The 15,804-nt window shown below is 33.5% G+C and overlaps 1 protein-coding gene across 1 annotated transcript; it reads right to left on the reverse strand.

The window, feature by feature from the left end:
* Positions 1-288: 288 nt before the first annotated feature.
* On the reverse strand, positions 289-2,628 carry LOC126493037 (protein PPP4R3C-like). The gene has a single exon (XM_050129784.1). The coding sequence runs from the start codon at positions 2,626-2,628 to the stop codon at positions 289-291; it is 2,340 nt and encodes a 779-aa protein (XP_049985741.1).
* Between the last annotated feature and the right edge of the window lie 13,176 nt (positions 2,629-15,804).

The following is a 15,804-nucleotide window of genomic DNA, read 5'->3' on the forward strand; positions in this document are numbered from 1 at the left end:
AAAACTTTTGTAGTTGTTCATAACATAAAGACCTGAGTGAAAATTGTATTAGTTTATCAAACTGTTTCCCCTCCCAAACTATGCTGCCAAAATAAGATGTTCTTGATAAGAAGTTATCACTCAATGGTAAATTTTCTTCATATAAAATTGAGGCCTATTATTTATCCTATTAGCTACATATTTTACTATATTCAAAAGTCCATAAGAGAAAGATTTTTAAGTATATTTTTCAGCTTGTGATAGTTATCAAAACTTATTTAAATCAAAAGTTGAGGGTCTCATCTTATTTTATGTACCTAGATTAGGTCTTTTTGGGGGAGGTTCTTCATTTTCCTCTTCATCATCCTGATGATCATCACTGTCATCGTCATCTTCATCATCTGAGTAATCCACTAAAGAAATCCTCTTGCTACAGTGTGATGGACTACTCATTCTTCTATCAGAAGCCTCAGATTGGGATGAATTTTCTTCCGACTGTTCTACTTCATCTTCACTTGTCTCTTTTATTTGCATAGATGTGTCGCAAGAACTTTGCAAGTCCCCTCCCAATGGCACAACATCTCCAGTATTTACTCTAGGATACACTTCTTCCGTGACATCTACCTCCACAACTTCCATGTGCTTGAAGTGTAAATTCTCAGATACCATGTCATGCAAATTTCTTTTTACTTTATTTCCTTGTTCCTTCTGCTCTTCATATTTAAATCTCAATCCTTTAAATGTCTGGACATACTCAATTGAATCAAAAGCCATATAAAATTTTTCCACAATGTTTGTAATAAGAGACTTGATGTTTTCCACTCTTATAAATTCAAATAGTTCAATAATAGCTGAGTTTAGCATATTGTATCGTCTTCCATTACGAAGTAAAGAACTTATAACAGGTTTAAAAAGATTGTTCCTCACTATGTAAAAATTATAAATTTCATCTTTAAGGCCAATCATCTGTCTCATCAGCCTGAGAGCAGACAAAACCAGAGGAGTATGCTTTGAATGCATCAACACCAGGACTCTGCTGAGCAAGTTGTTTTTAAAAATATATGTTTTAATATAAATTGTGTGGTGCTTTAAACAAAAGCTGAGCATTTCTAAAACTACTCCAAGCAATTGTACATTTTGGTCAATATCAGAATAGATGTTGACTGTGTTATCATCACCATCATTTTGTCCTGTGATAGACAAAATTGGTCCTGCTAAGTTATCCATGCAATGTGTATAGAAAAAATTCATAAATTTACTTCTTTCAGACATGTGTTCTGGATCAAGAAGAGCACGGAGAACTGCTGTCAAACTTAAAACACGAGAAGATTCAGGATCAGGATCACAGATGATTTGTTTGATCATTATATTAATGAGAAGGTCATCCTTATTTTCACTGTTTTGAGCTTCATCCACTGCATACACTCGGACTATTTGTGGATTATATCCTACTATATAAGTAAATATATCTACAGCAGCTACTTTTATTTGATGGTCTTGCATACATACTGAAACTTTCAGAGCCCTCATGATTCCAAGCTTTATCACTGTTTTCAATAATGCCTCTTTCTCTAGAACTTTTAAGGTCATGGCAAATTCACAGAATTCCTTAAGGAAAAATAACAATTCACACCGTCTTTCATCACCTACAATGTTATCTTCTAACTGGGCAAAAATTTCAAGCAAAAACGTTTCGTCTTCCTGCAGCATGGTAACTATTTCTATTTTGTTGGAAAAAATGGAAGCTGTAAGATCAGAAAGACGATTCTCTTGAAATTTGGATGGTATAGGTAATAGAATGTCATGGATATATTGCATTTTGTAGGTCTGGTGTATTTTTTGCCTAAGTTTGGAGTGTGTTATTGGCATAACTTCCTTAAATTTTGCATTTTCAGCCAAGAATTTCCTGTGCTGATATGGCTTATCCAAACTAGGGTCGTACTCAAGGCATCCTATTACATCCATGATACATTCATCAGAAAACATGGTATTAAGCAAGTGTGCATCATTGAAATAGAAGATTCCTTTAATAATGAGATATAAAAAATGTAAGCTGTCCATGTTCTTTTGATCTTCGCAAGTGTGGAACACCCGAATCAATTTTTTAATGTAATCTAATTTTCCTAAAAGCATTGCCAGGCATTTCTTGTGGCTTGGAGATTCTTTCACAATAAGAAGCAAATCTGCAATGGTTTCAAGCATATTGCATTCAGAGGTGGGTTCTTCGAACAGATACTGGAATTGGGGCAGTTCATGAAAACTGGTTAAGTTAACTTCAAGGTCTTGCGATGTTTGTACATTTGGATCTTTATGTTGAACTTGGCAGATATCTTCCCAGATACTTTGACAACACACTGAGTCTGGGAAATATATTGTCATAGTGCTGTTATTAGCTTCAGGCCAACTAATTAAATGTTTGTATTGTTTCTTATAGGGCACATCTGGATGTATTGTGTACTCTAATAGCAGAGAGCCATCTGACTCTGAGTGAATGAACAGGCACACACCCTGAAGCCGTTCGATGTATTTGGTGGAAATTTCTCCCCTGCCTATTTGTTTCCATTGCTCATCTGCCTTCATGACATAGACTTTTACAATAGGAAGTCTGTTGCTCATGCAGATTTGTGACCTTGTCTTGCTAGACCACATTTTTCTGCAGACCTCAGCTTAGATACTCTGGTACAAGAACGTTGCCAAGGTCACAATTCTGAAAAATAATAATACAGCAGATTAGTGGGGGTTAAAAGAATGATAGTGGCTAAGAGAGGATATAAGGTCATTAGAATTACCGGGGAAGAAGGCGATGATATTTGTCAATCCTCCGTTACAGAACTATCCCTGACAAATCTCTGTCCTTTGCACTTGCGTCTCCGAGCCTGCCTTAGTTCTGGAAAGAATCTTGTGATTCACCCAAGGTTCTTCCTAAAAAGAATGGGCTTATGTAACAGATCTGTTAAAGGGACTTGCTTCCCCTACCTTAAAAATGGAAGTCTAGAAAATATGCTTTTGGGTTTTGTTTCTTAACGGATTTTCACTCATCAGAAGACACTTAAGCAAAAGCAAATTTAATTAGCAATGTTTTGGTCAAGTCTACAATTCATACTATATGTCAATTAAAGGCTGGCTCTAATAAGAAGCAAGAATGTATCATCTATAGACAAAATGCTTTCCCAGAAGCATAAAAATAAGATGTAATTTTTCTACAAGATGTGCTCTTAAGTCTATCATATTTCTACATAGTAAGGGAAGATCTTGTTCTAAAAACAAATATATCATCTATATATCTCCAATCTGTTCAGCCTGAAGTTTCACCTTAATAAAGTGGATGCAACATTTTCTCAAATGTTTCCCTTTGCCTAATCATGCACATGGTTGTTTTCAAGACCTGGGTCAAAGGATAAGTTAGTTAAAATGTGCCAGGATTGAGAATTAATACTTCTAATTATTTCATTTTCTTTTCTTTTTTCTAATTTTGTGTATCTATTGGGCCTTGAACATGCTATGGCCATTTCTGAGGGTCTTGGACTTGCTAAGGAATGACTCTAAATCTAAACTATATCATTATTTATATTTGGTAATTATGATGAAGATAATAAGAATATCTTCACAGCTGCTAACATTTCTGTGAGTACTTGTTATAAAGGAAGGCATTAACCATAATAGATCAACTATCATACTTGAAAGTTTACTACATTTAAAAGAGCATGACTTTAACTTTTTTGCCTAATTTTCAGAATAATTTGCCAATATAGGTATATTAATATACGAATCCCTTAAGGGTCAGGAAACACAAAAAATTCAAATAAATTGTCCAAGTTCACACATTTAATAAATTGAGGAGTCCTAATTTATGTCTTTCTAATTCCACAATTGGTTAACTGTGGAATTGAACTGCTATTGCCTTCTTTTCTTGGCTTTCATTACACTCTACTTCACATTCCTCCAATCTATATAATTTGTAATCAACGTAAAATAATCAAGACAAGATGAAAGCCACACATTTCCTCCTTTAGATCCACATCTGTGTATAGACAACAGAAAAATAGAAGGTTGGATATGGCAACTCTGTTAAATATAATTTTAATAGTGTCTAAGTTGATTTTTGATGTGACAGCAACTTCTGCAGTTTTCTTTTTCAAGAAATATTTCGCTCAAATATTAACTCTCTTATTTCAAGAGAAAAACTGCCAGTTGACTACATTAATCTGCTTTGAACTTTCAAAGTCTTATTTGTAGTAATCACTTCATTTTCCATGTAACTATATGCTTCCCTTGAAACATGATATTCAACAGACTATACACTAGAATATTCATCATATAGCTTGGGTACTATGGACATTGAGTGTAAATGATAACCATTTATAAAAAATTCAATTACTTAAAGAATACTATTAAGCTTAGAGAGAAAATTTATAAATTGTGTAAATATAACAAGTAGTGACTACCATAAGAACTGTAACATGTAGTCTAAATATTTAATTTTATTGAGAAATAATTAGAAATATAAAAATTACATTTATGATATTCACCAAAATTTTGTCTCTGCTGTATTTATATTAAGTCTCCTTCACAATCATTATAATACCTTCAGTTTTCTGAATATGCCCTCAGGCACCATATATGTGGAAAAAACAGCCAGCAGAAATATATGTATTCTATTTTATCCCTTGGAATTTCTTTCAGGGAAATAAAGTTCCCTTTATTTTGATTAGGTTAACAAGAGTTGCCTTAAAACGTAAAAGAGACTTTAGGTCTCGGTTGTTATTGCTACAGCAGTTTAGTTTTTTTTTTTTCTTGTTTGAGGAAATAATATTCATTTTTGCTTTAATAATTATACCTACCCAAGACTATTATGTTGCTATTCTGGTACCAGTTGTTTCCTAGGGAATAAAGAAATATATGTAAGGAACTATATGTTCCATGGAATCTAAGAGATTTATAGTTCATTTTATTTTTTTAAAATTAATCAGCACACAGTCATGGTCAGAAGAGGATATTACTGTCAAAGTCCAGAGAAAAAAAACTTCACAAATCTAAAATTTCATCAAGCATTTGGTGCAAATTCTTACAAAAAATAATGGTATCAAGGCTTGAAGAATGCAAGCCTTTTTTTTCTCTCATAAAAGAGTTTTTATTGTCCTATAAGTCACCCAAGGTGTCTAGATGAATGAAAATTCATAAGACATTTTCCACAAATATTCTATTTTTGTGTAAATTATTCATTTTTAGAAAATATTTCTCTCCCAAAGACACTGTTAACAAAATAAAACGTAAAAACTAAGTGAAGTCAGGCCTGGTGGTGCACAGCTGTAATCCTCGCTATTAAGAGCCCTGAGAAAGAAGGTATTCAAATTAATTCGAACCTCTAGAGCAGTGGTTCTCAACCTGGGGGTTACGAGCCCCTGGGGAGTCAAACAATAGAATGCAAGCCTTTTTACTTTCAATTTTTCTCATTTGTCTTCCCAATATGAAATGTTACTTCATAGACAAAATGTTTTTAGACATCACTAATAACAAAAAAAAACATAAGTTTTCTATTTTTTATTTTGTTTGTTCTGGATATGGTTTCTCTGTAGCTTTGGAGCCTGACCTAGAACTAGCTCTTGTAGACCAGGCTGGCCTCGAACTCACAGAGATTCACCTGCCTCTGCCTCCTGAGTGCTGGGATTAAAAGTGCTCACCACCACCATCTGCTAAAAAGTCATTGTTTTAATTAGGGTCATTAAAGCCCAATCATTGCCCCTCCCCCTTAACAGGTCTAAATTCTATAGCTGATATTGTCTTTCTCATTTATCCTGCTGCAACTAGGAGCAACTAGGTGTGCTTAAAATATATTAGATATACTCACATCTCAGGGCCTTTATACCTGTTTGTATAGCTGTTGTCACTTTGTACCCATTTTCACCAGTAATTTACTGTTTCTCAGAAAGGACTTATCTCAAACATGACATTCAATACTCATTCTCTTCACAAAATTTTCAAATTCTCCTTTTGTTTTTCAGAGACTCTATCCATTTCTTTGATAATATAAGGACTACCAATGATTTCCTTTTATGTGACTTTTCTCTTCAGCAGTTTGTATTATCTGACTATTCACATTTCCTTAATTTTGTCTTTAGAAATCAGTTTATCAGTTGACTATGCTTATCTAAATGCATGATATCCTTTGAAGATTTGGCTTATTCCTAATGAAGTGTATATATGTTTGCATGTGCATGTGTGTATGTTTATCAATGCTAATTGACATGATCTGTATTTTTAAAGCAGCATTTGACATAGCAGTAAAGAAAGTATTTAAAAGTTTTCAGTATGTTTTTATTTATTAATTTACTATATGTGTGATAAATGTAAGAAATAATATGCCATTGTGTAAATATGGAGGTCAGAGCCAATTTGTGGAGGTCAGTTTGTTCCTTCCACTGCATTGATTCCAATAATGGAGCTCAGGTTATTCACCTTGCCAAAATGTGTCTCCACCATCTGGGTCATCATACCAATCAGGAAATTTAATTTTGATTTCTACAATAAAAATAATTCATAAAATACTCCTCCTTTGCTTACACAGTTATATCAAAATATGTTAAAATCCCTTAAGACATTTACCAAATGCTAGTTAGACTACAGTGTTTAACAAAGATAAAATATCTTGTTACTTCTTAAATGTAATGACTGTTTAGTTTATATATATATATATATATACCTTAGACACCTCATAAGTGTTATATTGACACATCCTATAAAGTAAATATTAACAAAATATCATTCTTATAAAATAACTTTAAGTACAAGCTTTATTTGATGGATTAGTTCGTTGGATTATTACCAAGAACACTGAAATACAGGAGATATATTTAATGACTAGAATCTACTAAGGGCACATTACCCTGTTGTAAAAAAACCATAATCCAAAATATCCACAGGTGTGGTAGGCAAAGTTGCTTCAGTTGAGAATGACTACTGGCAACCAAGAAGATTTAAAAATCAGGATAAATTCTCTACTGCTCTTTTTATTTCTGGTACCATACATGAAGAAACTTGAAATTCTGCCACTTCAAATTTCATTTAACTAGAATTTCTGAAGTATTTATTGTAAAAGAGCAAGTGGCATTCATTATCAGGTCTTTCTCCTAAAAAAAAAAAAAGTTAAAAAAATTTGCTACTTTTAGCTACTCCATTTTATTTCTCCTGCTGGACTTGGATTGCAGCACCCAGAAATCTTTATAATGCTTTACACATTTTTATATTTCCAGGTTTCGCCTCTTTATACTGCTTTCCAACTATCCTCTTTCCATGTTGCCCCAGCTCACTGGTCTTGTTGTATTGTACTGGTTCATCTGACCTTTTCTGCTGCTCACCTTTACCAGAACTCCCTGACACTATATATTTCAAATAATATGATATTTTACTGTTCACCTGAAATGTCAGTCCTTCACAACTACTTCTCATACAATGTGTGATATTGTCCCTATCCCCTTTTTCTCTCTAATACCACTCCATAACTTTGTCTATAGAGAATGTTTCATTTATAATTGTTCCTGCAAGTAATTACACACACACACACAATCTCTCTCTCTCTCTCTCTCTCTCTCTCTGTCTCTCTCTCTCTGTCTCTCTCTCTCTCTCTCTCTCTCTCTCTCTCTCTCTCACACACACACACACACACACAAGGACACACAAACACATCATTGGGAATTAGATCTCACATAGACTTAAGTTGCTTCTTTCATATAAAGGTAGGAGCCAATCTCATGCCAAACACATATGACCTGTTACAATTACTATTTCTCTTGTAACTGATAATTGATCTGACTTTTGTGACTGTATGAAAACTATAATTCTAATAAATAAAGGAATCCTCCATTATTCTAAAATTACACATAAGTGATTATGCAACATTCCACCTAAGTTGAATGAGCTAAGTGGGCCCCTTCTCCTTGCTGTACCCTGGGTTGTTTAGGGATCTTCACAGATCACCCAACAACTCAACTGAATGCAACCCTGTCCTACCACTGGAAGTCTTGCCTGGTTACATAAGGATGGTCAGTTCAGGCTCCATATCCTCCAATATAAGAATCCTCACTAGGGTCACCCTCATAGATAGCAGAAAGTTTCCATTGCAGTAGCTATCCACCCCACCTCCCACCTCCAATTTCAGCTGTCTCTCCCTAAATTCCCTGTCTCTGTCCCTTCTTACACTACTTAATCTTTCCCACTCCTGTCCCTATTGACTCTCAGTCTACCCAAAATGTCTCTTCTATTTCTCCTTCCCAAGGAGATCAATATGTAACTTCTTAGGGCCCTCTTCTTTACCTATGTGCTCTTGGACTGTGGATTGTAGCTTGATTGTCACTACTTAACAGCTCAAATACAATTATGAACGAATTCAGGGAGACATTTAATATAATTTCATATTAGACTCTATGGATGTTCAATAATGTGCTATTTAGTTTCTTTATGCTCTTGTATTTCTGATTTTATAACATTTAAATTTTTCTAGGTCCATTTCATTGTTGTCAGAAAAGACATGTAGAATAATTTAGTTTTTTGATATATATTAAGATTTAAATTGTGACGTAACCAGTGATATGTAGTGGAGAATATTTATGGTGCATTTTTAGGAAGTTTTGGGTATGTGAAGTTGATGCATCTTGGGTATGTGAAGTTGATAATATGGAATATTATTTTAGTCAACTGTTTTTTCTTTTAATTGATTTTTTCTACCTGGCTGTTGTGTTTTATTATATTATAAGAGTCATATTTAAATTCTACACTATAATCATATTTCTAAAAATCCTTGTCATCAGATATGCCTATATTTACTTATATACTTAAATGTTCTGATATGTGAAGTATATACTTATAATTTTTCTATGTTTTTGTTGAATTGAATTTTTTATCTTTGTATTATAACCTTTATCATCTCTGTAGATAGTTTTTGAGTTCAAGGCTATTTTGTCTGATGTAAGAATGGCTACTCCTGCATATATCTTCCTTTATAGAAGAAAACTTTCTTTGAAACTAAGATTTATATCAAAACCAGGAGCAGAAAGCATCAAGAAGTAATCTTCTTGATGTTTCTCAGAGATAAATTTTTTTCCATAAAATTCTTTCCTTTAAGAAGTCAAGCTTCAATGTCTTTAAAAAATCTGATCTACCTCTGCCATGAACTTTCTAGAGTTACTAAGTCTCAAACCATGATCTGAATTAAAGTTTTGTGTTTAAATAAATATTTTTAAAAACTGAATAACAAATTAGTAAACTATCACTTTAGAGTACATGCAATATATGACTTTTTTTTTCTAATAGCACTGTATATCAGATTTGACTCGAGCTAACAAGATAGTTCCGCTGGTGAAAATACTCCCTCAATATCCTCTGACCTCCACACCTTGACCATGACACATAACTATCCATAATGCATACAGATATGCACAAAAGAAATATCAAACAACTTTCAAAAACATTAAACTCAGTTATGACAGCTAGAAAGGAGGTTTTATATTGAAATGCTTTCATGTCAGTTTAATATAGTTAAGAAGTATATAAAGTTCATACCTAGTTACTAATTTTTCAATCACCAGTGTTTAAACATTTGGAACTTAAATACATGGATATCTAAATTTAACATCTTCTCTCAGTAATGTTGTTGCCTGAACATTAATTTAACACATTATATTGATTTAATTTGAATTAAATTTGAATTTAATATGAATTAAATGCCAATTATTAATCACTGTGCTATAAATTCATATGGGGCTATGCTTATAGCTCAGTTAGTACAATGTTTGCCTAGCTTGCAAGAAGCTATAGTTTGGATTGGTAGCCCCACATAAAATACATGCAGTGGTGCAGGTCTGTAATTTTAAGCATAGGAATAATTGTTTAAGTCAGGTGAATGAAAAACCATACTTAAAGTAAACGTAAGCTTTTCCAAACCTATGTAAAATAAAACTTGTATGACTTAAAATATGAACAGATGTTGACACATGTGTAAAGAAAATGCAAGATGGTACTTTAAAAATGACAAAACTTGCTACTATACTTGTTTCCTATCTCACAGTGTGAATTATCTTTGGTAAATTATTTAGAGTCTCAAAGCCTCACATATATGAAATATGTAAGGTAATTATCATTATCATATTAGTCATTAGGATTAAAGTATAATATATTTTATGTTATTGCAAAGATTCAACTGCTATATGGCACTGGTAATTTTCTTACAGTTTGTTCTAATATAGATATGCCACTTTGTATTCAAACTACTAAATAACAGAATCACTGTCATTTCTTTCAGAAGTCTGTATTTTCATAAACTCCCTTATCACTACACTTTCACAGACTTGTTAATGGAAACATAAAAATTATTTATTTCTTTCCTTTTCTATAATTTATTTAGAATCCCCTATTCATCCTTCTAGATAATGGTTCCGAAATATTCAATGACGCATAAACTTGGAGAGAAAAGAAGGTGGGGAGAGTAAACATACATTTTTATGACTTAAAACCAGAAAGAAGATTCAACCTAGAATATTATCAAACAAAATGTGTGAAGTCGAAACTAATTCAGCAGGGTGGAAGGGAGGGTGTGTACTGGTGATTTGTAACCATATTTATTCAAGTTTTACTTCCATATATGTTATTGTGATTGAAAACACTTCTATCATACTTCAAATCTAGCATACATATGTTTTGTGTTAACTCTAAAACTTAAGGGAATCCTCTGAATCTATCAAAATAAGACAAAATGAATATTCCATATAGAAAAAAAATAAGTGTATGCCTGCAATCGTCCATTTGTGGCAGTTCTCCACAGGTGGAGGTCCATAGATATTTATGTATTCTCTCTGTTACCTATAAATATTTCTTATTTCTTGTATACTGTCTTTACAAATCAAATATAAACAGTCTCAGGAGTGATATGGCATAAAAACAAGCTTCTTATACTCTGATATTTATTTTATTTTACCCTTACCTTTATATTTATGGGGTAAATTGAATTACACTAATTCTAAATAGCTAATAGCCAATAAAAATTATTTTAAAATATCTTTTTCCAAAGTATTTGATTCCCTAATAAACAGAAATATCGCATCTCTATTTGATCTGGTTTGATGCAAGTCATTTGAACTCTATTTTCCTTTAAGAGAATTAATTTGTTGTTTTTCAATCTTTCCATATGATCATCCTAGATCAGTCCTAGCTTATTCAGTACATTTGAACAAACAGAAGAAATTAAACATTGTATCTTGAAAGGTTCTGAAGAAAAAGAGCAGATAAACCACCATGTCTTCCATGGTAGGCCATCTCCCTTCTAAACAACTAGAATAGTAACTTTTCTTTTGATATCTTGTGGTTAGCTCCAAACCCATGCTCATACACCAAGTGAGCTACAAAACAAAACAAAGACACAAATGTGGAAAAGACTTAAAAGTTAAAAAGACATAGGAGTGAAAAATGTACATCCAGGAAGTGTCAAAGAACAAATTTAATAACGTTTTATTTTAAAAAAGGAAACCCACCAGCCAGTGGGGGTGCACACTTTTAATTCCAGCACCCAGGAAGCAGAGGCAGGTGTATCTCTGTGAGGTGAGGCCACCCTGGTCCACAGAGCCAAAGCTACACAGGAAAATCCCATCTCGAAAAACAAAACAAAAGGAAACACATCTACTTATTAGGAAAACAGGTGCAAACATCTTAAAGATAAAGAGAGTGATCAAGCAGAACCCAGGCCTCCAATGACTCTGGACAATCTAGTAAACATCTGAGTATAGGAATCTTGGATCCACTAAATCAGCCCACCCATGAGCTAAGTATATGGACTGATCATGACGATGCCCTATAGAGAAGTTTAGTTTTCATACACAGGGTGCACAGGTAGTAAGATTGTAGATTCATTTTGTTCCCTGGAAGTCTACTTTTTTGTAGTATAAGAGATAGACAAACTATTAGAAGCGTCTCACTTATTTTCTGCTTGTTTTTTTTTTTTGGTGTCCTGCAACCACAGCATGAGGAGTCATTAACAATACAGACTAATCATGTAGTTAAAGTGTGTAACCAAAAGCAGTGATAATATTGTTTTTTGGGGACCTCAAGAGCCTCCTCGAGTAACAGCTTTGTATTGCTTTTCTATTGTTGTGACAAAATACTGTGGCCAAGGCAACTTACAGAAGAAATAAGCATTGTGGTTCCAGAGGGATAAGTACACATTATGGTGGGGAGACATGGGAACAAGCGACAGGCATGCTGGCTGTAGAAAAATGCTCCAAATTCACATTCTTTACCATAATCTTAAAGCAGAGAAATAATAAAAGCCTTCAAATTTTCAAAGCCTGCCTCCAGTGGCATACTTCAAGGCCACATTTCCTAACCTACCCAGATAAACCAGATGGGAAACATGTTTTCAAATATCTGAACCTATGGGGGACATTAGCATCCAATGCACCCAAAATTCCTAATATCTCACCAGTAGGAGTTTTATTTAATAACATATAAGTTTGCTAATTTTTAGCTAACCATGAAATATAACATTTCCTGAGTACTCAAATAATTGTGGCTGTAACTACTGGGGATAGTAGAGGGTTTAATTATTATATTGGGATGAAACTGTAAGTATCTCTGTACAGATATAGACTTCTAGAATTTGGGGATATCATAGTTAGGTCATTTGGGCACACTATGAAATATCAAAATGTTCAATAAGCAATTTCTACTTTATGGCAGTTTGTGCAATTTTTTCCCTGGATTTCTGAGCTTCTGTTTAAGAAGTATGGTCACAACAAACTACACAGTATATGTCAAGCTAATCTTTTTCTTGCCATAATAGATTTAATCCTATTCTTAACAAAAAAGCTAACTATCTTGTGCTATATCTTTACATATATTTTTCCTTATAAAAATAAGACTGTTGGGTCTGGAAAAATGGCTCAGTGATTAAGAGCACTTGTGGGTCTTACAGAGATACCCAGTTCAGTTCCTAGGACTCAACTCAGGCAGTTTAACCTGCAAGGAATACAACAGCTTCTTCAGAACTCTATCAACACCTGCACAGAAGTGCATTTACTCACACATGAACACACATGCATATTCTTAATTTTTTAAATATTAATTATTTTTAAAAAGCTATAGTAGTATGATAGAGTTTGTTAAATGTATGTAAGAATGAAAGAGTCAATATATTATATTCCTTATGTAATTGTATAAAATACCAGGATCCTTAGCCCAACTACATTGGCCTTTATGCAGTGACAGTCATTTGATACTTGCTTACTTAGAGTTCTTACTTTGAATCTATTTTATTGAAATATGTGAAAGTCCCAAAACAAACTAAATAAGGAGAGCTTAGTCACTGCAACTATTTCTCTAATCAATGAAAAGGAGTCAGTTCTCCTAGAATGAGCTTCCATTGGGATTAATCTTCACATTGTTAATACACTAGAATTAGCCACTATTTCCTGGGTTCCAATTATCTACAGCCAAGAAATAAAAAGTTTTGGTTCCTATGGAGTCAACTATGTGGATAAAATATCCTAAGTTATATCAATCAGTATAGCCACAAACATATATTCACCATCAAATGATACTAACGTAAGACTATTTTAAAATTTGTTCTTAAAACTGGAATTGATATTTATACTCATTTCCCCTTCTTTTAAAATATCTGAAAATAAGAGAACAGATTTATAAGTAGCCACACATATGTACACAGGACAAGGACTATTTGCTGTGAATTTCTCAGTGTTTCAGTCAACTTTATTACGGGGATTTCGAACTACCCGGAAATATTTTGAGGATGATAGGAGCATCCTGACTAACAGATACACAGCCATTCTTTCAGAATCAGGGCCACCATCTTAAGCCAACATAGAATAGCAAGACATTGATATAGAAAAATTTCAGTTTACTTGTTTGTGGAAAAACAGGTGTCTTTTATGTGTGGGAAAGTATATACAGGGTCCAGGGATTAGTTACCCAGAAACATTGATGAAAGGCAGTTAAACTGAATCATTGATGCAAGAAGACAGAACATGGTTGAAAATCAGTTAATCTATAGACTTTAGTGAATCAAAGTATTTATATTTTCAGTAACTCTTGAACTTGAAAACAATATTAGCAAATAGGTACATTGATCTAAGGAACATGCATTGGGACAGATGCTGTGTTTCAGAAGTCAGAAATGGCTGGAGAATTCCTTATCAGAGAGAGTTCTTTGATGCTTGTGATAGTTGACACAATATTCTAAAAACTGTGCTTGTTAAATTTATGTGTACCTTGAAAGGCAAGTATGTTGGTATAAAGAAATATGTAGGTTATGAAAAAATATATAACCCACAAATTTCATCATGTTAAATATCAACAATCCAAAATCAGATACGGACATCTAGATGAAGCAAAATGTCCATGGCCTACCTCTAAGGCTCTTTACTTGCCTGGTTTTTCTCATTGTATAAAACTTGTAACTGAAGCCTATTTTTTTTAGTTAGCTAATTCTTTTCAGTGTAATATGTAGTATTTTTGTTTGTTTGTTTCACATTTTTCTTCTGTCTGCTACCAGTGGTATGGTAGAAATGAAAGTGATTTGGACAATATGTGACACAGTGGGCTATATTTCTGTGTTTTTTATTCACCTCCAAGTAAAGACATAACTAGCTATTCCAATTTAGGAATGTCTTCCATAAAAAGAAAACAAAATATGTAGTTGTGTTTAGACTGACAGTGTTGAAAATGGAACATGAAAGACAAAAGTCTTCCTATGTTCTAAAATTGTCTAAGGAGTTTATCATTGAAGGATTGTAAATGGATACAGAGGAAAACCATTCTAAGTGTATGAATCCAGGAGATCATCTTAGCTGAAATCCATTCCATTCACGCAAGATCTAGACAAAGCACTATAAACCTTTATGGATATGGATGTATCATGATTTTTCCTGTTTAGGAAAAGGCATGAATAAAAGTCTATCTAAATTCCTATTCATGGATTCAGGGGTAAAAAGCCTGTACCACAACTACAAGAGACAATGTTTGAAAAATTGCATACATTATGCATCAGCCCAATGGATTGTGTCTTAATGAATATATTCTGCTAAAACAACAAAGTACCATCTCTTTCTTGAAACTCGTTTTTGGAGATCCTACTGAAAATATATACTAAATTTTCTAAATTCCTGTGAGAGAGCAAAACAAAGTAAAATCAAGAGTCAAACACATGTGCTGACATCTAAATATATAATGACCACAAGAAGAGTGATAATACTTGTAGTGATATTTCATTTGTATTTTAATAAATAAGGCTTGCCTGAAGATCAGAGATCAAATCAGACATCCTGGCTAGCCATACAGACCAAGCAGTCGTGGCACACACCTTTAATCCCAGTAGCCACTCTAGTTTGCCATAGAAACTGGGCCATAGGGGTGTATGCCCTTAATCCAACTACCAACAACCAACAATCCAGTTAAATCCACAATTCTGGAAATCTCAACCAGTCTTAGTATACAATGGAATCCAGATGTAGACTCTAGTGACAACGAAAGAATGGACTTCCCAGCAAGGACAAGAGCAAACAGACAAGGAGCAAAAACTTTCTAATTATATATCCTTTATATAGGGTACCTGAGAAGGTGTGGCCAAGATTAAAGGTATATTGTCCTGTTGGTACATGGTCCAGGAATGGAATTAGGTTAGGAAAATTCTGAATACTTGTGAGAAAACTCCAGGAAAAGTATCTTGTGATAACAGCTTCTTTAAAATATTGCATTGTTTTGGAATGTGCTGTTGGGCTCGCCCCAGGTGTAGAAGATAAGAAAGAGTTTACTTCAAATTACCCATTA

Source organism: Alexandromys fortis, unplaced genomic scaffold (assembly GCF_014885135.2).
Source record: "Alexandromys fortis isolate MF-2015 unplaced genomic scaffold, M_Fortis_MF-2015_v1.1 scaffold_298, whole genome shotgun sequence".
Taxonomy (NCBI): Eukaryota; Metazoa; Chordata; class Mammalia; order Rodentia; family Cricetidae; genus Alexandromys; species Alexandromys fortis.